This window comes from Protopterus annectens, chromosome 4.part1, assembly GCF_019279795.1.
Source record: "Protopterus annectens isolate FY-2018-M chromosome 4.part1, PAN1.0, whole genome shotgun sequence".
NCBI lineage: Eukaryota > Metazoa > Chordata > Ceratodontiformes > Protopteridae > Protopterus > Protopterus annectens.
Genome location: NC_056734.1, coordinates 158,718,633 through 158,746,254, shown reverse-complemented (window position 1 = coordinate 158,746,254; position 27,622 = coordinate 158,718,633). Strand labels below are relative to the sequence as shown.

Below are 27,622 nucleotides of genomic sequence, written 5' to 3'. Positions count from 1 at the left end.
GGTACAGCAATTTTATAGTAAGCATATATAAGTAGCAGGGTGTACCCCATGGTATAGCAGTTTTATAGTTAGCATATATAAGTAGCAGGGGTGTACCCCAAGGTACAGCAGTTTTATAGGTAACAGATACAAGTACCAGGGTGTACCTCAAGGTACAGCAGTTTTATAGTTAGCATATATAAGTATCAGGGGTGTACCCCAAGGTACAGGAGTTTTATAGTTAGCATGTGTAAGTAGCAGGGGTGTACCCCAAGGTACAGCAGTTTTATAGGTAACAGATACAAGTACCAGGGTGTACCTCAAGGTACAGCAGTTTTATAGTTAGCATATATAAGTATCAGGGGTGTACCCCAAGGTACAGGAGTTTTATAGTTAGCATGTATAAGTAGCAGGGATGTACCCCAAGGTACAGAAGTTTTATAGTTAGCATATACAAGTAGCAGGGGTGTACCCCAAGGTACAGCAGTTTTATCATTAGCATATATAAGTGGCAGGGGTGTACCCCAAGGTACATCAGTTTTATAGTTAGCATATATAAGTAGCAGGGGTGTACCCCAAGGTACAGCAATTTTATAGTTAGCATATATAAGTAGCAGGGTGTACCCCATGGTATAGCAGTTTTATAGTTAGCATATATAAGTATCAGGGGTGTACCCCAAGGTACAGGAGTTTTATAGTTAGCATATATAAGTAGCAGGGGTGTACCCCAAGGTACAGCAGTTATATAGGTAACAGATACAAGTACCAGGGTGTACCTCAAGGTACAGCAGTTTTATAGTTAGCATATATAAGTAGCAGGGTGTACCCCTAGGTACAGCAATTTTATAGTTAGCATATATAAGTAGCAGGGTGTACCCCAAGGTACAGGAGTTTTATAGTTAGCATGTATAAGTAGCAGGGGTGTACCCCAAGGTACAGCAGTTTTATAGTTAGCATATATAAGTAGCAGGGTGTACCCCATGGTATAGCAGTTTTATAGTTAGCATATATAAGTAGCAGGGTGTACCCCATGGTATAGCAGTTTTATAGTTAGCATATATAAGTAGCAGGGGTGTACCCCAAGGTACAGCAGTTATATAGGTAACAGATACAAGTACCAGGGTGTACCTCAAGGTACAGCAGTTTTATAGTTAGCATATATAAGTATCAGGGGTGTACCCCAAGGTACAGGAGTTTTATAGTTAGCATGTGTAAGTAGCAGGGGTGTACCCCAAGGTACAGCAGTTTTATAGTAAGCATATATAAGTAGCAGGGTGTACCCCATGGTATAGCAGTTTTATAGTTAGCATATATAAGTAGCAGGGGTGTACCCCAAGGTACAGCAGTTATATAGGTAACAGATACAAGTACCAGGGTGTACCTCAAGGTACAGCAGTTTTATAGTTAGCATATATAAGTATCAGGGGTGTACCCCAAGGTACAGGAGTTTTATAGTTAGCATGTGTAAGTAGCGGGGGTGTACCCCAAGGTACAGCAGTTTTATAGTTAGCATATATAAGTAGCAGGGGTGTACCCCAAGGTACAGCAGTTTTATAGTTAGCAGATATAAGTAGCAGGGGTGCACCTCAAGGTACAGCAGTTTTATAGTTAACATACATATAAGTAGCAAGGGTGTACCCCAAGATCCAGCAGTTTTATTGTTATCAGATATAAGTAGCAGGGGTGTACCCCAAGGTACAGCGTGGTTTTACAGTTAGCAGATACAAGTAGCAGAGGTGCACCCCAAGGTACAGTGGTTTTATAGTTAACAGATATAAGTAGCGGACGTGTAATCCAAGGTATAGCGGCTTTCTAGTTAGCATATATATGTATCAGGGATATACCCCAAGGTGTAGCAATTTTATAATTAGCAGAGGGGGCAGCCACGGTGGTGCAGCGGTTAGCATTGTCGCCTCACAGCAAGAGGTTCTGCGGTTCGATTCTCAACTGGGGTGCCTTCTGTGTGGAGTCTGCATGTCCTCCCTGTGGTCATGTGGGTTTCCTCTGGGTGCTCTGGTTTCCTCCCACGTCCCAAAGACATGTAGTAGGTGGATTGGACACTCTAAATTGACCCTAGGTGTGAGTGTGTGCATGTGTATGCCTTCTGTGGAAGGTTGGGCGCCGGGCTGGCAACTCGACACCATAAAACTCCACTGCCTATCATGAGCGGGCAGGTGATCTGCTGTGGTGACCTCTAACCGGGAAAAGCCGAAAGAAGAAGAAGATATAAGTAGAAGAGCTGCACCCCAAGATACAGCGGTTTTATAGTTAGCAGATATAAGTAGCAGGGCTGTACATCAAGGGACAGCAGTTTTATAGTTAGCAGATATAAGTAACAGGGGTGTATCCCAAGGTACAGTGATTTTATAGTTAGCAGATATAAGTAGCAGGGATGTATCCCAAGGTAGAGTGGTTTTATAGTTAGCATATAGAAGGATCAGGTGTGTGGGTGTTATAGGTCCTTGAAATTCTCTACCGCAAAATTACTTTCTGAGTTGGTCAGATTTAATTCCCATATGCTGACGATAGCTCCCTCTGATATCTGCATGCTCTTAGGTTCATAGGTGGTTACTAGGCTACTGACCCAAAGATCTTTATAAGCCTAGCCTACTGTGGCCAATATAAAACTCGAAAAACCCAATATAAAAGATCTTGCCTAAACTCGAGATCTTAGTTAGCAACAACTGCCCATATTTAGGATGATCATAGATGAAATCCCTGACAGGAATTTACAGTTTCCCATCTAGTCATCTAGCTATGCTTACATAGAGTCATAGAGGGGCTTTGTTTGATGTGAACTGGTAGCCTATGCCAGTAAATATAGGTAAATATGCAAAGGGAGTATTGTACTCAATTATCGGCCTGAAGAAGGTCAAGTACAGGGGTATTATGACCTCTTTTTCTCTTGAGGCAATGTCTTTGCTAATGAGGTGTGCAATGTAGAAAGCCTTCTTTACCACTGTAGACACATGGTGGTCAAAGTTTATACTATAATCAACTTGCGTTCCCAAGTCTCTCACTACTGAGCCGTTACTTAGTGTATTATTATTATTATTATTATTTATATGACATTCTGCAGGGATATTGTTTTTACTGAAGGGGATGATAATGCATTTTTTAGCAATGAGTTTGAGTCCATGGTTTTGGCACCAATTATTGGTTTGTGTAAGTCTCCTTGAAGTATACTGACATTGTTTGGGTATTCAATGATGGCACCTAATCTGCAGTCATCAGCAAACTTAGTCAGCCACAGCCCCTCTGTTTTGGCCTGATCTTCTGAGAAGTATATTCCATACAGTAGGGGGCCTAGCACTGATCCCTGTGGAGCCCCACTGGTGACAGGTCTGCTGGTTGAAGTAAAGTCCCCAACTTTAACTGAGTGTGATCTGTCGGTGAGCCAGTTAGCAACCCACCTGACAACAAAAGGTTTGATATTCAGCTGGGAGGGTTTATTAATGATGCCCGAATGTGGGATTGTGTTGAAGGACCTGGCTAAGCCAAGGTAGGCTGTGTGCACACATCTGCCTTCGTATATGGCTCTGGTAACATTTTTGAAGAAGTCCACCAGGTTTAACAGGCATGACCTGCCTTTGACAAAACCAGATTTTGTCAGATCAAGGGTTTGAAGATCTCCTATATCCTTATTTATAAGGTCCATAATGATTCGCTCCATGGCCTTACAGATAAGGCTGGTTAAGCTTATGGGTCTGTAGTTCCCAGGGTCTGTTGCTGTACCCCCTTTATAAAGGGGGGATGGTAGTTGCTGTTCAACAGGGACAAAACCAGTACTCAGGCTGTGGCTGAAGAGAGTACCTAATAGAGTTGCTGACTCATTTTTTTTACCATTTAAAATGCAACCTGGGATGCTATCTGGTCCCATAGAGGCTGTGTTTTAATGACTTGCTCTTTGGAGATGTAAGGTAGGGGGATGTAGTGGGAATGCTTTGTAGAATGTTTGGAGGGGACGGGGTGACATTTTCACCAAACCTGTCAGCTAATAGCTTAGCTATTTTCACATGATCCGTGTGTGTGATGCCATCCGCAACAGCCGTGGTGCAGCGGTAGCATTGTCGCCTCACAACAAGAGGTTCTCCTATTCGATTCTTGGCTGGAGCGCCTTCTGTGTGGAGTCTGCCTGTCCTCCCCGAGGTCGAGTGGCATTCGAAAGACATGAGTAAATGGGGGTGCCTTTGTTGAAGGTTGGGCATCGAGCTGGCACCTCGGCAACATAAAAATCTACTGCCAATCATTAGCGGACCGGGGTTCCACTGTGGCGACCCCTACCTGGGAAAAGCTGAAAGAAGAAGTGTGCATGATGCCATCCACAGCGAATTCATCACACATCTGGCAACTGAAGAATGCCTTATGGTTATTCCTAATTATGGTTGCTATTTTTTTTTTAAGTTGCCCTTAGATGATTTTACAAGCTGTCTTATTTGTTTGTTCGGGCAGAGGAGGGCGTTCTTCCAGTGCTAAGACCTCTCTTTTTATTCTTCGAGAGCAACTTCTTCCTTTTGCTGTATAACTTATTAATGCTAGATGTCTACCAGGGAGGCTTGTTTGTTTTTCTTGAGGATCTTGTTTTGATCCTGTCAGGTACAGCTGTGTCAATACATTTGTATAAGTGTTTGTACAGGGCATTTGTGTATACCTTAGTATAGTTGTCAAAGCCATCTGTAGGAATAGAAGGTTGAAAATTATTTATGCCATCCCTTAGGAGGGTATAATTAGCTTTGGTGAAATGTTTTAGCCTGATTTCAACTAAGAGGGGTTTGGGTGTTATAGCTACTTCAAATGTGACTGATTTGTGATCAGATTTAACCAGTGATGGTCCTATACTTGTGGTGGTACCACGATCACCCATGTTGGTGAAGACCAGAGATTGTTCATATGCATGGCCCAACCAGACCGAATGAGCAAGAAAAAAAATAAAAAATAAAAGATGCCTCATAGTCAACAGAGTCCAAATATATTTGTTACAAAATACTTAATTGTTTGAAGCAGAGTACAATGTATAACTGCATCTGGACTTGAAAGATATAAGTTGCCTAGCACTTCCTTTTAACAGGGTGCAATGACATTATAACACTATTTAGCTGTCATCTGATAAAGTACAGCTATGAAAGTGGCACCAGATAGCATTGTCAAAGGACATCAACAGTTAGAGCAAGGTAAGCTTACTCAGTTTTTATCCATTAACTAAAGAGTCTTTGTAAGCCATCAGTGACAGCCACAAGTGTAGCAAGAGATTTCCATTTTGTATTCACAAATTCTTACTGCTGCCCAGCAATCACAAAATTTAAATAAAAAAGCCCACTTGTCTCCAAATGCGATCCTTATACAGGTAAAAATATATATGTCAGCCAGCACCATGGCATAGAAGCAAAATGCTTTAACTATGATGTAGGTTATCTGGGGTTGATTACCAACTTAGGTATAAAAGGTGCTGGCGGGAGCTGACAGGCATGCCCATCCTAAGAGGAGTGGAGGAAGGGATGTGTGGATCAGGCACACAATGCAGTGAGATTTCCCTGGTGGAGGATTAAGAAACAACTTCAAGCATTTCCTGATGGTGTATGAAACAGCTTGTATGTATTAATCCCTAGCAGAAGTTAGGGCGGTTTGGAAAATAATTTTCTTGGGTGGCGAAAGCCAGGGTACCTTTGGCTAGGCTTATATAGGCCCTAGGGCCAAAAGCCTAGTATCTACCTATGAACCTATGAACCTATGACAGTTCTGCCTATTGCATGCTGCATCCACAAGGCATTATCAGGTGCACATGGGTTGGGAAGAAATAGGAATTAGTGTTTCAGGCAAAAATCCCTCAGTAGCAATATGATGTGGGATCAGCATGCTTTAATCTCCTCACCAGCCCCCGGCATGGGTCAGAGTAAGGTAGAGGTGGTAAGGAGAGCCCACCAGACGCGTATGAGGAGAGGCACCAGTTGCAGCCAATGGTTAGTTACTGGGTGCAGAGCAGCGCAAAAATAATATAATAATATGAGTCCTGCGTCCAGCTGACAACCTCTTCAACAAGCCAAAGAACATTTGTGAGTGTTTAGTTGCATTCTTAAATACAATAAATACAGCTCTGCGCTGTAGGCTTTGCTTTATACAATTACAGACTACATGCCTCTTTTAAAATTTATGACATTTTTAAGAGGTTTAGAAGAAAATGTCACTGAATGAGTAGAAAGACAGAGCATAGCTATATCATTGGTGGCTGCTACATGAATGATTGTTTGTGCTTAATGCCAGTTGCCAGCCAGCAAATTTCTATTCACCCTTTTGGTATTAAAATACAAAGTGCTGTTGTGAATAAATTGCAATAGTTCTGAATACACTACTGTTGAAATTGGGCCGAAAATGAAAGAGTTGTAAATTATTTGTACAGTCCGTACTATTGATGTCTCTTTGTTAAGAAGCAGTGTTAAAACTAATCCTGCTCCTTCTTGCTCAAACTTTGATGTCTGTCTAACTCTAGGTATAGAATCACTTTGTGAGCACGGTATGAGCAGCTACTTTTAAAAGGAATCAACTGAAAATATTTGACACCTATGAGTATGTTAACAAAATGTATGAGATATTGCAACAATCAGGGAATTATAAAGCTATATCTTTAAATGAGATACACATTGCATATAGGTGGAAAGATATGTATCTAGTGGAATACTTAGTGGATAATAGAATTACCACAGAGGAATATGATTATATGAAAGGGAATTTTCCTAAGGTAGCTACTATTGTAGGTATTCCTAAAATACATAAGGGTATCAATAACCCCCCGTTCAGACCCATAATTTCGGGCAGTCAATCTAAAACTTTTCTCATAGGATTGGCTATAGACAAATGGTTGAAGCATATTTATAATAATGTTCACCATGTGTTTAAAGATTCATGGGATTTTTTGGGTAGGTTAACTACTGATATATGGAAGAAGGATATGGTCTTTATCACTATAGAAGTAATTGACCTGTTTTCCAGTATTCCCAAACAGGAAGGCTTGGATGGATTTTACAACAGTATTCACAAATATGCCAGATTGAAGAATGATCGACTAAATCTAATATCAGAATGTATGTCAATAGTATTGGACAACAATTTCATTTTTTATGAGGGAGAATACTATAAACAGACTAAGGGTGTGGCCATGGGGGCAGCGTTTACCCCCATTTTTGCCAATCTCGTATTGATAGATTGGGAAGAAAACCATTTGTTTAACAGCATATATCATCAGTACATGAAATTATACACTAGGTTTTTGGATGATATTTTTATTTTATGAGCTGACCCCCTGGAGAGTATAGATCCCTTTATTAGTTATATAAATGACACTAGTTCATTTTTTAAATTTACACATAGTGTTGAAAGAGAAAGTATAGCATATCTGGACACTTTTATTACTAATACCCCTACTGGATTTAAATCTAGGATTTTTAGGAAGACAACTTTTAGTAATAATTACTTAGAATATGAGAGTAATCATCCGAGGAAATTATTACAAAACATTTTTATGGGACAGTGTATCAGAGTTGCAAGGGCTGACCTCATGCTATGATGATATGGTTCAGGAAATTCAGTACATTAGTTCTTTATTTCTGGAGAGAGGATACCCAAAGGGCTTAATCAAGGACGTAGCTAATTTTGTCAGAAACGAATGGGGTAAGAAATATAAGCCCATACTAGGAAATTGTATTCCCCTGACGGAGACAGGGTTAGTCTGTAGTAATAATGTACACTATAATAGAGCTTGTATTGTCAAATATGGTCCTTATGCTGATAGGGTCTAGCATCTAATGTGTGACAACTGGAACATTCTTAGGGCTGACGGTGATATTACTCATTTATTAGATGATAAACCAACTTTTGTTTACAAGATGGACAGGAATATTAAGAGTACTTTGGAAATGAATAATGACAATATGAGAAAGCAAATTAAGATAGGTCACACTCGGAAGTGTGGCAGCTGTAACTATTGTCATTATATTCTGGAAGTAGATAGTATTATTCTTGACAATCTGAACAAAACCAAAGTTTGGTTTAAAAATGGAAATTGTAATACCATGCATGTTGTATATATAGCAAAGTGCATGGTATGCCCGGGATATTATATTGGGAAAACTGACAGAATGTTTAAGAATAGACTATATGACCACCTTTATAATATCAGAAAAAAAGGACCTGAACAATGCGCTTTATAGACATACAGTAAGTAAGGGGAATGATCATTTTTTTTAAGTTTGCTATTTTGGAACAAGTTTTTAATAATCCAAGGGGAGGAAATATTAAGATTATACTGGGGGAAAAAGAAGTAAAGTGGCATAGAATCCCTATAAAGCCTGTTGTACTAGCACGTTTATGAATTCACAGGACAGACTTGGATAGATGAAATAAATGAAATATATGTATAATATGTATTTTATTTATGTATTTTATGAATTTGTGAGTGTACAAATTGATTTGAACAGAAGGTTTTAATTTATTTATATTTTTTAAATTTCATGGAATTAAGTGTCTCTTTAAATTATATTAGAAGTTTATTGGCTGTGACCCACTGGCGCCAACATTAAATGCTATATATTGGTTTGTCTACAGTAGCTATGTATTCTGATGAAGTCAACGTTGGCGTTGATGAAAGTGCTTAATCATGTATTTTGTGTAATAAATTAGCTTTGTGACAAACTCCATAGTTTTTTTCTTAACATACTTTTGGAACTGTAGTGCTCGCTGTTGAGCGTGTTTGGATATTCACTTTCTTAGGTTCATAGGTTCATAGGTTTATACTAGACTATCTGCCCTAAGGCACTTATAAGTCTAGCCCAGAGTTTTGTGGCTTACGCCACCCCTTATATGAAAAAAAAAAAAATACTGTGCCCATTAGTTTGTTGTGCCTCTGTCCAGCAGTGACACAGCGATGATTCCCGGGGTAAACCTACGATCTCCTATCCACAGGTCAAGATTTCTCTTGAACAGAGCCAGCGAGGTGCTCTGCCTCACATGGACCGGGATTTTATTCCACAGCATAGGGAGTCTCTGAGTGATAAATCTATCCCTCCAGCACATCCTATTTATATCCGTGCTAAGGTTTAAGTCGCTTGCTCTAGTGGTACTGGTGGATTTGGATTTTTTGAGGTGGAGCATGTCCATCAATTCCTGGTTTGACATGGCCTTGTACGTCAGGCACATGTCACCTCTGAGCAGATGGTATGTGACTGAATAGAGCTGGAGTTTCTTCAGTCTGGCAGCATATGACAGATTTTGGAGTCCCTTTATCCTTTTGGTGAGGATCTTTTGGGGTCTCTCCAATTGCTGCAGATGTCGGGTGAGATACATCCCGTATGGGGCATTGTACTCGATCATTGGTCTGATAAGTGAAGAGTACAGGGGAACAATGACTTCTTGTATACTTTTAAAAGTAGATAATATCCCATAATGAATTGGTAGCTGTTTAACAATAGGTTTTGTATCCATGTACACATAATGATTCTACATATACAGTTATAAAGCATTAGGGCTTCAGAGGTGCATACAAATTAAATCTTTCTTTTGTTTTGCAGTTAAATTCATAGTCACACATATTACATGCAGTGGAGTCTCATCAGGATGGGTAACTGGTTTTAATTCTGAAATTCATTAGCTCTAGTCCCAGAACAGCAAGACTGAATAAGGGATAAGACAGACTTAGATATACAAAGTCCAATATCTCTCTGTCTCAGAATATTCCCTTTTCTCCAAGGTATGTTGATGTCAAAGTTAGTATATAAGTAGCAGAAGTATGCAAGGGTGCAGAACTTCTGACTGGGGGGGGGGGGGTCCGGGGGCTGTTTCCTCTTCCCAGAAAAATACAATTTTAAAGCAGAACAGTGATTTTCAGCATTTATGTTTCTCCTGTATTTTCAGTTATTTTTGTTATTCTAGCACTGACAACAAAGAGTCTCAGAATTATAAGGAGCCATTTGACAGCACGCAAATGATCAACAGCTAAGAAGGAATGATTTTAACACTCATTTAAACTACAAGATGAACCCCAGAATGCTGGGATTGATTGTTCTATGGCTGTAAGAGTCATAACTATCATCCATGTAAAATGAATCGCATTAACTCTTCCCTACTACATCATCTCTAATCATCACAGTGAGTGCCTCAAGGCTTGCACAAGTAGCTCAGTAAACAAAAAGGATAAATGTGATGTAGGGACCCATTGTATAGTATCACTAAATATATGAAAAAATGCAATAACTGACCATTTATCTTGCAAATTAGTTTAAGAACATGGTATAATAAACGTAAACATTACATTTCCCTCAGGAACTTAATCTCCATCAGCTTACTGGGAACTACTTCCCCTAACTACCTTATCAAATGCCTAGAATGTATACAAGCTCATAATAACCACTGGCATCTTCAACCTTACTACACTCAATACATGCATTTTCAAGTGCCTAAAGTTATATCCTGTTTGTGTACAAGGCAAACTCCACCTCATCCCTCTGCATCAATTTCAGGAGGATCTCCTTCATCCTACTAGTTTATAGGATCATAGGAAGTTACTAGGCTAATGGCCCTAGGGCCCTTACAAGCCTAGCAAAGTTCTACCCTTATTTCCATGATCAGCACCTATTACCACTGTCCAAGAGGGACACATGTGGAACTACCAGGATGAATTTACGGTTACCCATCCAATCATCCAGACTGCACTTGAAGAGGGCCAATGAGGTGCTCTGTTTGACATAAAGTGGGAGTCTGTTCCAAAGGTGTGGTAACCTCTAGGAGACAAATCTGTCCCTCCACCAGGTTCTAATAATGTCACATACCAGGTTAAGGTCTTTAGAGTGAGAAACCTGTGTACTATTTGACTTGCAGATATGTAGCATTTCCAATAAAGCAGGGCCAGAGATTGCCTTATATGCAAAGCAGGGATCACCTCTGAGTAGTCTGTATGAAACAGAATAAACTGACAGTGACTTCAGATGATCCACATAGGACAGATGCTGAAGACCTTGAATTTTCCTTGTGAGGAACCTTTGTGGTATCTCCAACTGCTGTAGGTGCTTGGAAAGGTACATACCAAAAGGGGCATTGTACTCAGTTATTGACCTGATGAGGGAAGAGTACAGGGAGGTTATAACCTCTTTTTTTCTGGAGGCAATGTCCTTACTTATGAGATGAGCAATATAGAATGCCCTTCTTACCACTGTGGAGACATGGTGATCAAAGTTAAGGTTGCTGTCAACCTGTGTGCCCATGACTTTTACCACTGGATGCATACTTAGGGTGTCACTGTTGATGTGGTAGTTAGCAGGAACATCATTCTTACAGAAAGGGATGATAATACATTTTTTTTTGCATTGAGTTTAAGGCCATGACACCAATCATTTCTTTGTCTAAGACCCTCTTGTAGGATGTTGCTTCTATGACTGCTCCCAGTTTGCAGTCATCAGCAAACATTTTCAGCCACAGACCTTTAGTTTTTGCTTGTACTTCAGAGAAACAGATTTCAAACAGTAGAGGTCCCAGGACTGATCTCTGTGGAACACTGCTGGTTTCAGGTCTGCTGTTGGAGGTGGATTCCCCTATTTTGACTATATGTGTTCTATAAGAGAGCCAGTTAGCAACCCTTCTAATGATATAAGGGTTGATACCTAGCTGGGTGAGTTTGTCAATGATGCCTGAGTGGGGGATAGTATCAAAAGCCTTGGCTAAGTTTAGGTAGGCTATATGCACAGATTTCCCCTCATCCAGAACTTTGTTGACTGTCTGGAAGATGTCCATCAGGTATAACAGGCACAATCTTCCTTTGACAAATCCAAACTGAGTAGGGTCAAGTGTTTGGAGATTACATATATCTTTATTGATGAGGTCCATGATGATTTGCTCCATTGGCCTTGCAGATAAAGTTAGTCAGGCTAGTAGGTTTATAGCTCCTGGGGTCAGTGGAAGCACCACCTTTGTGCAAGGCAATAATGGTGGTTATTTTCCGTTCAGCTGGGCCGAAGTCGATGCTTTGACTATGATTGAAAAGAATACACAATGGTGTTGCTAATTCTTGTTGGAGCCCATATAGGATACAGCCTGGGATGTTATCAGGTCCCATAGATGCTGTGCTTTTGGCCTTAGAGAGGGCATTTACAACCTGCTCTTTAGAGATACAAGGTAGGGGACAGGTGGTAGGGATGTCATGGGGTATGTGTGTAATGAACAGGGGAGTGAAGTTTTTACAGAACCTGTCAGCCAACAGGTTAGATATGTCCACAGGCTCAGTTTATGTGGTATCATGAACTACCAGTTTGGCACAAATCTGAGCCTTTTCTTTCAGGTTACGGATGTAACTAAAAAATGCCTTATGGTTTCCCTTAGTTGAGAAAGCTAATTTGGATTCATAGTTTGCATTGGAGGACTTCCAAGAAGCCTTATTTGCTTGTTTAAACTGAGGAGGGAGTGTTTCCAGTTTAGGGGTCGATTCCCCCTTATTCTTAGACAGCAATTTCTTCCTCTTAATGACAGTTGTCTACCAGGCAAGTTTGCTCTTCCTTTAGGAGCTTGTTTTGGTCCTATCAGGCATGACTGAGTCAATGCAGTTATACAGGTGTTTGTATAAAGCATTGGTGTAGAACATGGCATAGTTGCCAGTTCCATCTGAGGGGGGGATGAAGTGAAGCTATTTATACCATCCTGTAAGAGGTTATAACCTGCTTTGGAGAAGTTTTTTAGTTTAATTGCATTGGGGGGGGGGGTCAGGTGTGATAGTTACTTCGAATGATACTGATTTTTTGTCAGATCTCACCAGGCAAGATCTCACAGTGGGGGTGCTACAGTGGTACCCCATACTGATAAGCACTACATCCAGGATGTTGGCACTCCTTGTATGGGTGTGAACCAGATTGTCGATGGCAATGGATTTAACAAAGTCGAGGAACATTTGGGCAAGTGAGTTTGAGTACAAGTAATTTACCAAGTCAATGGATGGCTAAAGTCACCCAAAACTATGGTGTTCAGATATATCTTGACAGACTCAAGTGGATCTAAATAGGCAGAGTGGTTGCCCTGATTCATTGACGGGGTCCTGCAGCTGGAAATGACTTAATTAGGTGTCCTACCAACAGTTAATTGTACCTAAAGTATCTCCAGGGAATCATGCTATTTAATTAGTCTGGAGGTGTATTTATCTTTAATGAATATTGATACACTGCCTCCTTTAGTTTTCAAGCCTTCGGTTTGCGATCTGAATGTGTGGAAGGAGGTGTAACCCGGTATGGCTGGGGTGCACTCCACAACCTTCCAGTGAGTGCAGTTTCATCTTAAGACTCCTAGGATTTAGCAGCATAACCCTGAGGTTGTTTTTAGATGGAGGTTTTACATCTGGAATTTTGTCCTTGAAACACTGCTTAAAAAAGACACTATGGGGTAGCAAGAGCCTTAGCCAGTAGCCAAATTCCCAGGGGTGACAGATGAAGACCATCTCTGGCAAAGCATCGAGGTCTGTCAGTCATGTCATCCCAGGCTGATAGATACTGGATCCCCTTAGAATGACACCAGAAACTAAGCCAATTATCAAAGTCAATCATTTTCTGTTTGTATTGAGGCATCAGCCTAGAACGTAAAATACTGCTTAAGGCTAGGGACATACCTGCCTGAGACACATAGTCTGAGAGCTCAGTCATGTCTCTCTTCATATAGTCCAGAGAGGTACATTTCTAGTTACCACATCACAAATACAAGTCTTCATCATCAGCCCCCTTTTTTCCATTTTTCTACATAGGGTTGGGGTATCGTGTTAACTGACGCCAACTCTCTCAATTCAGTGCCACACTCCTGCCTTCTTCAAATTTCATGCCTGACTATCGCAGATCTTCTTTCACTCAATCCATCCACCTCTTTGCTGCACATCCTCTCTTCCTCTTATCTTCTTCCTGTCTGTCCCAAATCATCCTCAACAGATTGTCTTCTGCTTTTCTGCACATGTCCAAACCACCATAATATGTTCTTTTTGATCTTTTCTGCAACTGGAGCTACTTTGGCTTCTGCTGTTACGTCCTCATTTCTTCATCTGTCCCACAATGTGCATCCTACCACCCTTCTCAGGCACTTCATTTCCATCACCTCTAGCTTCTTCAACTGTTCTGCCTTTACTTCCCAGGTTTCTGTACCATACAGTAGTACTGGTCACACCACTGTCTTGTACATCTTACTTTTCAGCTTCTTTGGCATTCATCTGTCATAGACTACACCTGACATTCTATGCAAGTTGGCTGCAGCCCCTCTGAAAAGGGCCAGTGAGGTGCTCTGCTTGACATGTATGGGAAGTCTATTCCACAGCATGGGCAGTCTCTGGGTTATGAATTTGTCCTTCCAGCATGTTCTGTTGATTGTGGTAATGAGGTTAAGGTCTCTGGAGCGTGTGGTGCAAAGGGACTGGGATTTCTTTAGATGTAGCATTTCTAACAGAGCTGGGTCAGACCTGGCTTTGTAAGTCAAGCAGAGATCACCTCTAAGTAGGCGATATGAGACAGAGAATAGTTGGAGTTTTTTGAGTCTTTCCATATAGGACAAATGTTTAAGGCCTAGGATCCTCTTTGTGAGGTACTTTTATGGCTTCTTCAGTTGTTGCAGGTGTTTAGTGAGGTACATGCCAAATGGGGCATTGTACTCAATGACTGGCCTAATGAGGGACAAGCAGAAGGAGACAATGACCTCTTTATTCCTGGATGCAAAACCCTTAGTAATGAGATGTGCTACATAGAAGGACTTTCTGATCACAGTGGCAATGTGGTGGTCAAAAGAGAGGTTGCTGTCAACCTGTGTTCCCAGATCTCTTATAACACCTTCTGTGTTCAGTGGACTATCATCAATGTGGTAATTCATGGGAACCGGGTTTTTCCGAAATGAGACGACAATACATTTTTTGGCATTGAGCTTAAGGCCATGGTTCTGACACCAGTCATTGGTCTCAGCGAGGTCTTTCTGTCGGATGTCAACATCTCTTGGGGAGTTAATAATAGCTCCCAACTTGCAATTGTCTGTAAACTTTGTCAGCCAGAGTCCCTTTGTGTTGGCCTGGACTTCAGAGAAGTAGATACCAAACAGGAGAGGACCCAGGACTGAACTCTGTGGGACTCCACTCATGACTGGTTGGCAGTCGGACTTGGAGTCAGCTACTTTCACACTTTGGGTTCTATCTGTGACCTGTTTGCAACCCACCTAGTGATATAGGGGTTGATGTCTAGCTTAGTGAGTTTTTCTATAATTCCTGAGTGGCGAATGGTATCAAAGGCCTTGGCCAGATCAAGGTAGGCTGTATGAACCACCTTGCCTTCATTCACAGCTCTGTTGACTGACTCAAAGAAGTTGACCAAGTTGAGCAGGCAAGATCTGACATTCACAAAACCAAACTGTGTAGGATCCAGAGTTTGGAGATTCCCTATATTCTTGTCTATTTGGTCCATGATGATGTGTTCCATAGCTTTGTATATCAGACTCATCAGGCTAATGCGGCGATAGTTCCCAGGGTCTGTAGTCACTCCTCATTTGTAAAGAGGGATGACTGTTAGCAGTGCACCATTCGGTAGGGACAAAGCCTGAGGTGAGGCTGTGACTGAACAGGGCACACAGGTGAGGTGCCAGTTCACTCTGTAGATCATGTAGAACACAGCCAGGGATATTGTCAGGTCCCATAGAAGCTGTATTCTTGGCCTTGGACAATGCTGTTTTAACCTGTGCAACAGTAATACTGGGTGCCTGGCAATCTACTGATATTGTGACTTGTCCTTTGGGGGGGAGAAATCCCCATACTTTTGTCAATGCCATAATGGCACATGAAGATGAGTAATCCATGCTGTCTTGTGTCTCCCCCACTCTAATCCCCATACTGCTGTCTCATTGCCCTGGTGTCTCATAGCACCTCCTACCCCTATCCCTACACTTCTATTGTATTAGGTAGCTGAAGGCAGCCTTTTTGCTGTGTTCACTAGCACAACATGTTTGGACCAGTAGCGCTGATTTACACAGTCAAGCAATTCATGAAACTGCCTTCCTTGAGGTAGTTCCGGGGTTAGAACACACAACTAATAAGCACATGCCTCACCCCAGACTGCCTCATTAGCATTCAGTATGGCTGCGTAGCTACCATGACCTGCTGGGGTAGGCTATGCTGACCTACATAGTCATGAGTAGATGCTTTCCTGGAGGTGGTTCCAAAGGTGAAATCACATGACTGATTAGCATATGCCTCCCTCCCAAGACTGCCTCATTAGCATCCAGCTTGGTCACGGATCCAGCCCTACATGGTGTTACATGTCGGGCTAAAACACCTTGCTGCACTGTGTTAGGGCTGTTGCTGAATACAAAAACAGCTATGTGTAAATGAAATTATACACATCACTCTACCTTTATGAATGTCCCCTGGGACTGTTATTTTTGTGAAATAGCAGGACTGAATGACTTTTACAATTTAAAGATCTTAGATCTTCTTCTCAAGCAACTATACATTAGAACTGATAAGGAAAATTACAAAAGACAAAATTTAACAAGTTATGTACATTCAACTGCTTAACACTACCATTCTGTATAAACATATTACAATTTCTCAAACTGGAAATTCAGTAATAATACCCAAAACAAAGAATGTATTAAATGACTTTTCCATTACCATTGTGTAGTTTAACAAATGAAAATCTCTGATAAACTGCTCACTGTTATATCACCAGCTTATAAATAATAAAAGCTGTAATTTTGTAATGTAGTCTATAGTTACAAGTTCTGAATAAATAGACATTGTACCTGTACTGCTGCCAATTAATCTGACATCAAAGCTTTAGAGAATGGAGAACTATGTTAATACCATAATCACTTGATTGCTCATAAAATGACATATTATTTTTATACACTATTTGGTTTGTCAGTTTAACATCTCATATAAAAAAGACATAATGATCTATCTCCTACAAGCAAGTTAAAGCTTACTTACAGAACAGCCCTGCCTAAAATGTAAGTTAAGTTAAATATTCTCCATGTACCATCTGTAATTAATGCTGGAAAAAATTACTGGTCATCCAAATATCAGAATTACAAATATGCTAACCACATATAGATAAAAACTGATCTCACATTTTTAAAATGGACTGCTGGTTAAAACAAACTTTTTTTAAATCTTAAACAGCAATTACTTCCATACATTAATTGGTCTATTATGAGTTTATGCATTGTAAAATTTTGTGAATTATTTTTAAAAATATTTTCACTTCATTAAAATAAAATTGAAAATCTCAAATTGAGTGGGCTTTTATTAAATCAGTGACAAAACGGATATTAAACAATTTCTAAACTGTCTATACACTACAAGTATGGTATGGATACTGCATGCAACTGTTTGTTTTTGTCTTGTCATAGTCGGTTATTAATAACTGGCATTACGCTTGGCAAGTAATTAACAATGTGGTTGCAGTATTACATTAAGTGTTGAAATCCATTAATATCTCTCCTTACTTCAGTACTATTTATCTGTACTTTTGAAATGTCTACTAATGCAGAAAAAAATATGTTAATTTAAACAGGTTAAGATATTGCAGTCTAGAGGAAAACATGAGAAGATGCCAATTAGGAACTGCCTGGGATGCAAAAGTCTACACTCTCTGACTTAGTTCAAAACCAAAAATATAACTGAAATAAACAATGAATCAGAAATAATATGTCTAACTATGCCATTAAGAAATTTTGTTTATTTGTTCATTTTAAGTGGGTGAACTAATTCAGTCTTTTTTACAACCATAGCTAAGGTTACTATATCAATAGTAAGGATAAATACAATACATATGGACAACTTAAATATGGGCAAATACCTCATCCCCTGGTGGGCATAGCAAAGGGATTCCTCATGGTTCTGTTTTATTATAACTACTATTCTCTATCTTCGTCATCAGGCTTTGCATTGATATGCCTCTACAACCCATCATCTTATATGCAGATAATATGGTAATCTACAGGTCTGGTCCTTCCCTAACCACTATCAAGAAAGAACTAACTAGCCACAAACAATTTAATATACTTCTAAATTTCAAAAAATTCAAAACCATCATCTTTGTCATTCATCAAAAGTTGTTTACAGTTACATCAGACTGTCAAATACTTCACAGTAACCTATATCCCAGTGAATTAAGAAATCATTTCTACTATCTAGGGATTCTGTTTGATTTTTGATTACATTTTTATCACCGCATCTACATATCAAATGCTACAGTCAACAAATTTCTTTTTAGGGCCAGGACGGTTTCATATTCTCTTCTTGAAAGAAATACAGCAGGTAAGGGTACTCTTTTTCTGCATCTTAAATATGGACCAATAGTTACATCTGCAGAACTTCAAGAAAAACAACTTTGTCCAACCAGATGTGCAGGCGTATAACCCCCTGCTGAAGGGGAAGCACCAATGCCATGCCTTCACTAAAGCTAAATGGTTGCCAGTATACCACTTGGCACAATTTTCACAAAGCACAGTGCTAATGAAACTTCAAAAGTTGGAATAATTTTCCTTTTTTCCTCAGTGGAATCAATATGAAAACCTACTGCAATCATCATCTTTCTGTGCCTCCCCACACCCTTATATCTTACAAACCCCTTGCAGAAAATTACACATATGGCCAAGGCTCACTGCGACCTAGTTTAAAGGGGCTTTACTCTTACCTAAAATTCCACTCAGAACTGAAAAAGTCTCATAATGGAAGTTGAATGCTCTTCTCTTCATAACTGATATAGGCTTCAGTACATGCGCGCTCCGATCCACCGCTCATAAATCAGTTGCGTTGTGATAAAAGAATGAAAAAAACATGCTGCACAAGAGTGCTGTTTGCGTTTTTGGGTGGCTTTTTCCTTTCCCTTGCCTCTCTTATCAATGTTTTGAGACAATGGATATACGAGTCAGAGGTACGGAAGGGATTCCTTCTACAAGAACATCATTTGTTTACATGTTATTGGGAGGTTTTAGTCTTGCATGAATAAGTATTTACAATGTGAGCCTTAGTCTTTTGAGGTCCCATAACAGAATTCATTGTTAATTACATAAATGACATAACTCCCTGAGACATCTTCTCACTCTTACTAATTCAAATAACACTAACCTAGACTGCATCGCTTTAGCTCTCCCCATCCCCTTTTCTTCCTATCATTCTCCTTTTCCCGTCCTATAAATGCCCAATTACTGCAAACATTATCTGTAACCATTCTGTTGCCATACTGTATGTAGACTTTTATATATGTTGTAAATATTGTATTGATGTTCTGCAAACCGAATAGCTTGTTACTATTTGCTGAATTTACTTATTTGCTATTCACTGGCTTGTAACTCCTAAAGTGGTGTGAGCATGATCCATTTGGATCACTGCTCTACTCTGGTCAATATTGGCCTGGCTCATGGAAAGAGGTAATGAGAGACCATAAAATTTTACACAATTTTAAAATAGAAGTTTATAGACCGATATATAAATCAATGTACTTGCACCAGCATCATATAAGCAAGAAGAAACAGTCTGAACTATCTAAAACAAACTGTTCCCCCTGTTCCCATACATGGTGGTTACACAATCTCCCTAAAAAGCACTTTTGGCATATACCACCCGAGTGTTTGTTAATAAACTGTACATCTTTGAATAGTTCAGTGATGAAGAGCTGCTTCCAGCTCTGAGACAAGAATTCTCACCCTTGCATAACCATGCTGCCTAAATCATATGAAAGTAAAAATAAAATGAAATATATACATTTACAGCATTTAACACACAATTCTTTGAGAATCATATTATTTGCTTTTTAATAAAACAGCTTGCATGCAGTATGTTTTATAACAAAGCATATGGATACTTACGGACACATAAGCTGTCAGACATGTGACTAGTGAGGCTGTGATAGCATAAGGTATGGATGTGTTAGGACTCTTGGCTTCTTCCCCAGTGGTAGCAATAATATCAAACCCGATAAATGCATAAAAACATGTTGCTGCACCCTGTAATACCTGCATATAAAAACACATGTAAAAAACTGTGTAAGAATATATATATATATATATATATATATATATATATATATATATATATGTGTGTGTGTGTGTGTGTGTGTGTGTGTGTGTGTGTGTGTGGATAGCATTATGGAATGCTGCAACAATAATGTTGAAAACAGAAAAAAAAACATTTTTGTAATTTTTGTACATTTATTAGAGCAGTCAATAATCAATGCTTAAAGCCATCAGTTTGACAAAATATTTTAATGAAAATGTAACAATTATGAAAAAAAAATGTTGCATTAAGTACTCTTATAAACTTTAAGCATAGACTGAACATGTTTTAAAATCTTTGCTAACTCGTGTTTTAGACAGTGACATAGATACATGTACATTAAGAGGAAACAAATCATAGTTACATTTTGAAAGCAGTATACATATACGGATAATTTTTAACAATTATCATTCATTCCAACATTACAAAAATCACTCATTTCCTGTCTTCTCCTAAACTTCACTCCTCTTCCTGAACATTATTCTGCATACATTTTCCTCAAATTTAAATTTATTTCTATGAAATTTTCTCCTTCATTTTTCTAAAGATCCCACATCGTATTCTTTTATCTCCTTTAGAATATTCAGTACTTCAGTTATAGCCGGTTTAGATTTTGATTTTCTAGGAATTGCTTTTTTGGTGTGGCAAGGCCTTACTATGTCTAGGCATTTCAACTTCAATGTCCTAGCCCAAAAGAATAATTTCTCAATGTTTTTAGTAGCAAGACTATTAAGAACTCTTAATAATCTTACTACTAAAATACCTGAAAATTAGTAGAAAGACTATTAAGATTTATTAAAGCTGTACAAAAAAAAAAAAAAAAAAAAAAGCAAGCACGCCACTGGAAACTTAAAGCATAGACTAAAATACATTTTCATTGAATTTTACTGAGTGTTAATACTCACATTAGCCACTCCAGCTTAGGTGAACATTACATGCAAAATATATAAAACATATACTACATAAAATAAACATCTCATTCTTCATTTGACTAAGATATCACTGGGCATTGTTAATGTACCGTGTGTATTCTATACCTGAATAACCTTTGCAGGCCAATTAGAACACAATGGAATAGAAACTATTCAAAAAATGTCTACGACAGTAATTAGGGTAATCAGTTTTTACACTTTAATTCTACTTTTACATCCCCCTTTATCCTGAATTTAAATTAGATAACACTCATCCTGAATATTTAGCTGTTTTAGGAATATACTAATGTAGCAAGCTATAAACATTTACAAATGTAAAACGGTTTACCATCATAATTCCAACAATGTTTTGTGCGAGTAATCACTTACTCAAAAAACACTGTCAAAATTAACCTTAGCGAACGAGCATAACAACAAATTAAAAAAAATGTCAACAGTTCGAATTCGAACTGTCGATATTTTTTTCGAATTTACCTCAATGTCCAGTGCCATGCACAACACAATAGCAGGGGGCCAAGCCCCCCTGCACCCCCCCCACAAATTAAATATACTAACTCCGATGACCCACTACAGTTCATGATGCCAAACTCACAAAAGTGCGAATGCACACTGGCGTTCGCTCATTTGTGTCTTTGGCACTTACCTATAAACCTATGAACCTATGACTATCCACCAGTTGAGTATATGATGGTAAACCATGTAAAACCTGTATAATTTGCTTTTTCATATTTTGCAACATGTTTGATGGTCCTGTGTAGCACTGGTATAAGCTCTGATTTGTGTATCCCTTCTTTGGGATCAAACAGAGGAACTTCCCAACCCTTAACACTGTACAATGCTACAATGACAAGAAAAAATATCTATTTTTCTAAGTCTTGTGGTTTATACACCACACATAAGGCTAAGCTTCCCATTTTAATCTGGTATATAACTCATATTTCTTCTGACTTCCATGTCTTATTAATATTAATCCTTAAAACATAATGAAGTAAATGCACTCAGTTACCGAAAATTAACTAGATACAGATCAACCTAGTTTTTTAGCAAAATCTGATTTATTTGGTCGAAATGATTAGCATTTGTTTCATTCTCCAAGTTTTAGGAACTTTAGTAATACCTGCGTACAATGTTTAGAGGACAGGTATGTGTTTATTGTTGTCTTAGTGTCCAGATGTTTAATCCTATATGTCTTTGGAGAGTATTTGACTGCTTTTACAATCCCAAAGGTTATGCAGTAATATAGCTTCATCCTTCAGACATCTGTGAAATAAGTTAGTTTCCACTGTATCCAACAATGTGTAAATATTTAGGAGTGGTACATAAATCACTCATTCATTCCCTCTTCAATGCCTGCATTATCTTGCTTGCACCAATGGGGTAAAGCAATACACCTCTGACTAAAGCTTAGGCCACCCAAGTTCAATTAATGTCCCAGGCAGGAGAGTGTGGGCATCCCCAACCCAGGACAGAGGGGAGTCTACACACTTAAGGGTATATATGCATGAGTTCAGAATTCCCTGGTGTTGAGCAGGGAAATCACTGCCTAGTGCTTCATGTGGGTGGGTGGTGAGTTCTGCTAATGCTCAGTCCACTGCAGAACTGAGGAGTACTGCAGTGTAGGCATTCATTGCACAACTCCTCCAGTGGATTCGCTGGATGGGCATGACAGTAGGGCTAAATGAGAAAACCTGAACCCCTCCCGAGGGCTACCTTAACGATGGCCCTTCCCACTTGATTCTTTGCCTGGTGATTGACAATGAGTAAGCTGAATGGCTGGGGGTAGGTGGGGTCTATATCATGTTGTCAAACTTTTAAAAGTTCAAACACCATATGGTCGACATAATAAAAAAAAACACAAAAAACATACCTAAAGGTTGTAAGAAGGGGGCAAGCAGCCCTGCACCACCACACCCCCCGCTACTTAAATATACCAACACCGAGATCACACTACATTGCAGGAAAGGGAAACCTACCATTATGGTGATCTCCACTGTAACATTCAAAGTTTTACAAGTTCGAACATATAGTTTTGACCATATGACTTTTGAACTTGTAAAAGTTCGACAACATGAATGAGACCTGGGTGGTTGCTAATGCTCAACAGGCAGCAAGGAAAAAACTGAAAAAATAAAAACATGCTTTATCCCATTTAGGTTAGTGGGGGGAAACTGAAGCACAAACTAATCTCGCTGGAGGTCCTCATCCCGCCCCCACCCGAAATAAAAAAGACCACAGTAAAGAACTTCTCGAAAGCCGACTTCACACTTCTAAAGACTAGTGTGGTCTCCTTTAAGGCCCCTGAGCCGGCGGTAAACATTACTCAAACCGCTGAATCACTTACAAATGCCTTCTACCAGCACCTGCAGGGCTGCATGGATCAGGCAATCCCAAGCAAAACAAAGACTCTTTGTACCAAAGGCAAGCGTCCAGTCTGGTGGACCCCAGCCATAAACAAACTCTACAACAAAAGGAGAAAGCTACTACAAGATAGAGCAAAATCCTTAAAAGGTAAGACACCGCTGATCACTATAAGTAAAAAGCTAAGAGCTCTCATAAAATCATCCAAAGCTAATTTTGAGAAGAAAATAGCTAAGGACTCTAAAGAAAACCATAAGGCATTCTTCAGCTATGTCAGAAACCTAGGAGGAAACTCCCAGATATGCTCAGAATTAGTTCAAAATGATGTGAAGATTACTGATCCTACAGACATTGCCAACATACTGGCTGACAGGTTCAGTGCAAACTCCCCTAAAGGAGAGATATCTATACCAAATGATTGTAGCCCCCCAAACATCTCTATCGCCCAGGTGAGAACTGCTCTCTCCAAGGCAAAGAACACAGCATCCATGGGACCTGATGGTGTCCCCGGCTGTGTGCTCCATGAACTCAATGAGGAATTAAACCCACAGTTAGGACAGCTGTTTAATCTTAGTCTCACCTCCGGATACGTACCCAGGGAGTGGCGCACAGTGACTGTGGTCCCACTCCACAAAGGCGGTGCCTCCACTGACCCTGGAAATTACCATCCCATTAGCTTGACAAGCCTTATCTGCAAAGCCATGGAGAGGATCATAATGGATCTCATAAATAAAGACATAGGGAATTTGCAGACTTTGGATCCAACCCAGTTTGGCTTTGTCAAAGGCAGATCATGCCTCTTAAACTTGGTTGACTTTTTCGAAACAGTCACCAAGGCCATTGACGAAGGAAAGGCAGTCCATACAGCCTACCTAGACCTGGCGAAGGCTTTCGATACAATACCCCACTCGGGCATCATTGATAAACTCATCAACTTAAATGTAAACCCATACATTACAAGATGGGTTGCAAACTGGCTGAGTGACAGAACCCACAGGGTCAGAGTTGCTGGCGCCATGTCAGACTCAAAGCCTGTCACAAGTGGTGTCCCACAGGGCTCAGTCCTGGGCCCACTCTTGTTTGGCATCTACTTTTCTGAAGTACAAGCAAACACAGGAGGGTTATGGCTGACAAAGTTTGCAGATGACTGCAAACTGGGCCGTAGTTGAAAACACATCCGACACAGATATCCTTCAGAAGGGTCTCACAGAAACGGATAACTGGTGCCAGATCCATGGCCTAAAGTTAAATGCCAAGAAATGCATAGTCATACCCTTCGGGAAAAATAAGGTTACCCCTAGCTACCATATAGGAGGCAATCCCTGATCACAGAAGAAGTTATCAGGGACCTGGGAACCCAGGTGGACAGTAGCCTTTCATTCGACACCCATATTGCTAAAGTAGTTAGGAAGACCTTCTACATTGCCCACCTTATCATGAAGGGATTCACATCTAGATCAAGGGAAGTCATAGTCTCCCTATACTCATCACTCATCAGACCAATGATCGAGTACAATGCCCCATTCGGAATGTATCTGACCCGACACTTGCAGCAGCTGGAGAGGCCACAAAAGTTCCTCACCAAAAGGATAAAGGGTCTCAAAAATCTGTCTTATGCTGCCCGACTGAAAGAACTCCAGTTATATTCAGTTGCTTACCACTTGCTCAGAGGTGACCTATGCCTGACATACAAGGCCATGTCAAACCCAGATTTGATGAACATGCTTCATCTCAAAAAATCTAGATCCCTCAGAGCCACAAGGGCGGGAGACTTAAACCTCGACACGGTTATTAATAGGACGTGCTGGAGGGATAGATTCATCACCCAAAGACTCCCTATGCTGTGGAACAAAATTCCGGTTTATGTGAGGCAGAGCACCTCGCTGGCCTTGTTCAAGAGGAATCTTGACCAATGGATGGGGGATCGCAGATACACCCCAGGGGTTACCTCAGTGTCACTGCTCGACAGAGGCACAGCAAAATAATGGGCATAGTTTCTCCAAACTAAAGGGGTGGCGTAAACCACAAAACTATGGGCTAGGCTTATAAATGCCCTCGGGCAGATAGCCTAGTATGAACCTATGAACCTATATCTCAGCAGTCAGTGGATGTAAAGCAGAGAAAATTTCAGTTATACTTCCACAATTGTTGAAGATAGACTGCTTAGTCCCTGGAGTCCACACTTGTAACTGCAAATATGAGAAAGTAGTTACAGTGCTTGCAAAGTCAGATATGATTAAGTGAGGCTTACCTTCTGACAGTCCTTAATCACATCATAAAATGGTAACAGATTTCTCAGAATATATGTGTAATTCATTGGGTAAAACACTTTTTAATTAACAAGACATAAGGAGTGTGAGTTGATACCTGTCTGTCTACACAGGGTTATTTGATGGGAGGGACTCTTCTTAACAGATATAAATCTTTCAAATGGGCTCTAGATAACCAACTATATTGAAGATTGTAAACTGAAGAAAATAAAAGATGCTGCTGTTACTTTAGAAGTGAAACTTGGAGCCAAAATAAATCATAAAATTTCACTTTTATTATGGAAGATAAAATGGACTGCGTTTCCTGCATGAGAAGCTAATTTGCTCAATGATCATGTATGCACCCTCATGATCAGCACAATGAAAGGGCTCCCTGTGCATTTAACCCACAATACCTCAGATTGAGAATGTCTCTTTCTATATTTGTGTGCTTTGGCACTTACTAACTGAAGGACAAAGTACTGTTAACTCTATTGAAACATGACAAGATCATTAAAGTGGGGGACTCTCAAGTACTATGCAACTGTGATTAATCAGACACCAGAGTGAAGCATGCAGCTTTTCAATTAGCTGACTTAGCAGGAAGGCAGGCTGGTGCTTTAAATTAATCTATCCTGCCTTACTATGACTGCAGTTGCCAGGGGACAAACTGACTTTCAAAACAGCTAAAGAGGCTATACAAAAGGTCATAACAGTCCTGCTGTGAGTTGCTAGCAGTGAGTTCTGGGACAATGAGTGAACCAAAGGCATCAAACCAGAGGTTAGAGTCGAGATTAGAAGTAGCAGCACCCTTCCCACTGCTTAAAAAGAAACCCCAGGTCAGTCAGCAGCCAAAGGAGTGAATGAGATAGAGTAACTGTGTGGAAGAGGGCAGACGTTCAATGTCTTACCACTCAAATTCCGGTAAACTGAGCCTGAACTGATGACTTGAAATGGACCTGCCTATGCATTCTGTTCATATTCAGTCCTGATGCACAAGTCTCTGACATTTAAACATGAGATAATGGATGTGCTCACAGGTTATTATTTTGCTCTTGTAGAAAGGATGTAATTGGCATCCCACTGTTTTCTTCTTAGTTTTTGCTGTGTAATACTTACAGTGTGTACTGCGGTGGTGGTGCTGCGGTAGCGTTGTCACCTCACAGTAAGACATTGTCCTGTTCGATTCTCAGCTAGAGCATCTTCTGTGTGGAGACATGCGTGAATGGGCATGCTTTCGTTGAAGGTTGTGCATCAGGGCCAGGAACTCGGCACATAAAAATCTACTGCCAATCATTAGTGGACCGGAGTTCCGCTGTGGCGACCCCTAACCGGGAAAAGCCAAAAGACTCAACAATACTTACAGTGTGTGACAACAAGCATGGTACCTACTGGTATTTACAGGGAGATTTAATCAATGTTAGTAAGATCCTGTGAGGGGAGATTGGGGAATGGATACCTTATATGGGAGCGTTTATATTACATGATCGAACAGTGAAATGTGCGAGCATGTAATAATCTACCCCTAAATATCAAAATTCCGTAATGTCGAATGGCAAAAAAAAAAAAAAACACCCAAACAAACCATTAAAGTGCTCTAAGCAGGTGGCAAGCCCCTCTGCATCCCTCACATGGAGAGTTGTGCCCCCCACTACTTAAATATACCAACTCTGAGATCGCACTACAGTGCAGACAAAGGAAAACTTCCATGTCCACACTGTACGGAGATCTCCACTGAACCATTCGACATTCTGACGGTTCGATATTTAGGGGTCGATTATTATGTGTTCGAACATTTTACTGTTCAATCACGTAATATAGACCCATATGAGCAACACGTAAAACTTATTTTTCTCCCATCTGAAGGCATTTCAGCAGTGTGGCTCAACTATCCAAATTTTAATCACCAGATACATTTGGTTTCCTTTTCTGGTAATTTATAGACTAGAGAATCTTGTATATAGTTCTGTTAAAACTGTTTACATAAGTGCAACTTAGCTATGCTAGGATGTTTTTACAGTCTTTCTCAAGATTATGAACTCATTTTAGTTTTCAAGGAATGTTTATCA

The 27,622-nt window shown here is 39.9% G+C and overlaps 1 protein-coding gene across 1 annotated transcript in view; it reads right to left on the bottom strand.

Moving 5' to 3' along the window:
• Positions 1 to 27,622, bottom strand: part of SLC7A14 (solute carrier family 7 member 14) — a 1,267,904-nt gene that overhangs the window by 360,451 nt on the left and 879,831 nt on the right. The window contains exon 5 of the mRNA XM_044070061.1: positions 19,828 to 19,974. Within this exon, the coding sequence (XP_043925996.1) occupies positions 19,828 to 19,974 (147 nt within the window). The remainder of the gene's footprint in view (positions 1 to 19,827; positions 19,975 to 27,622) is intronic.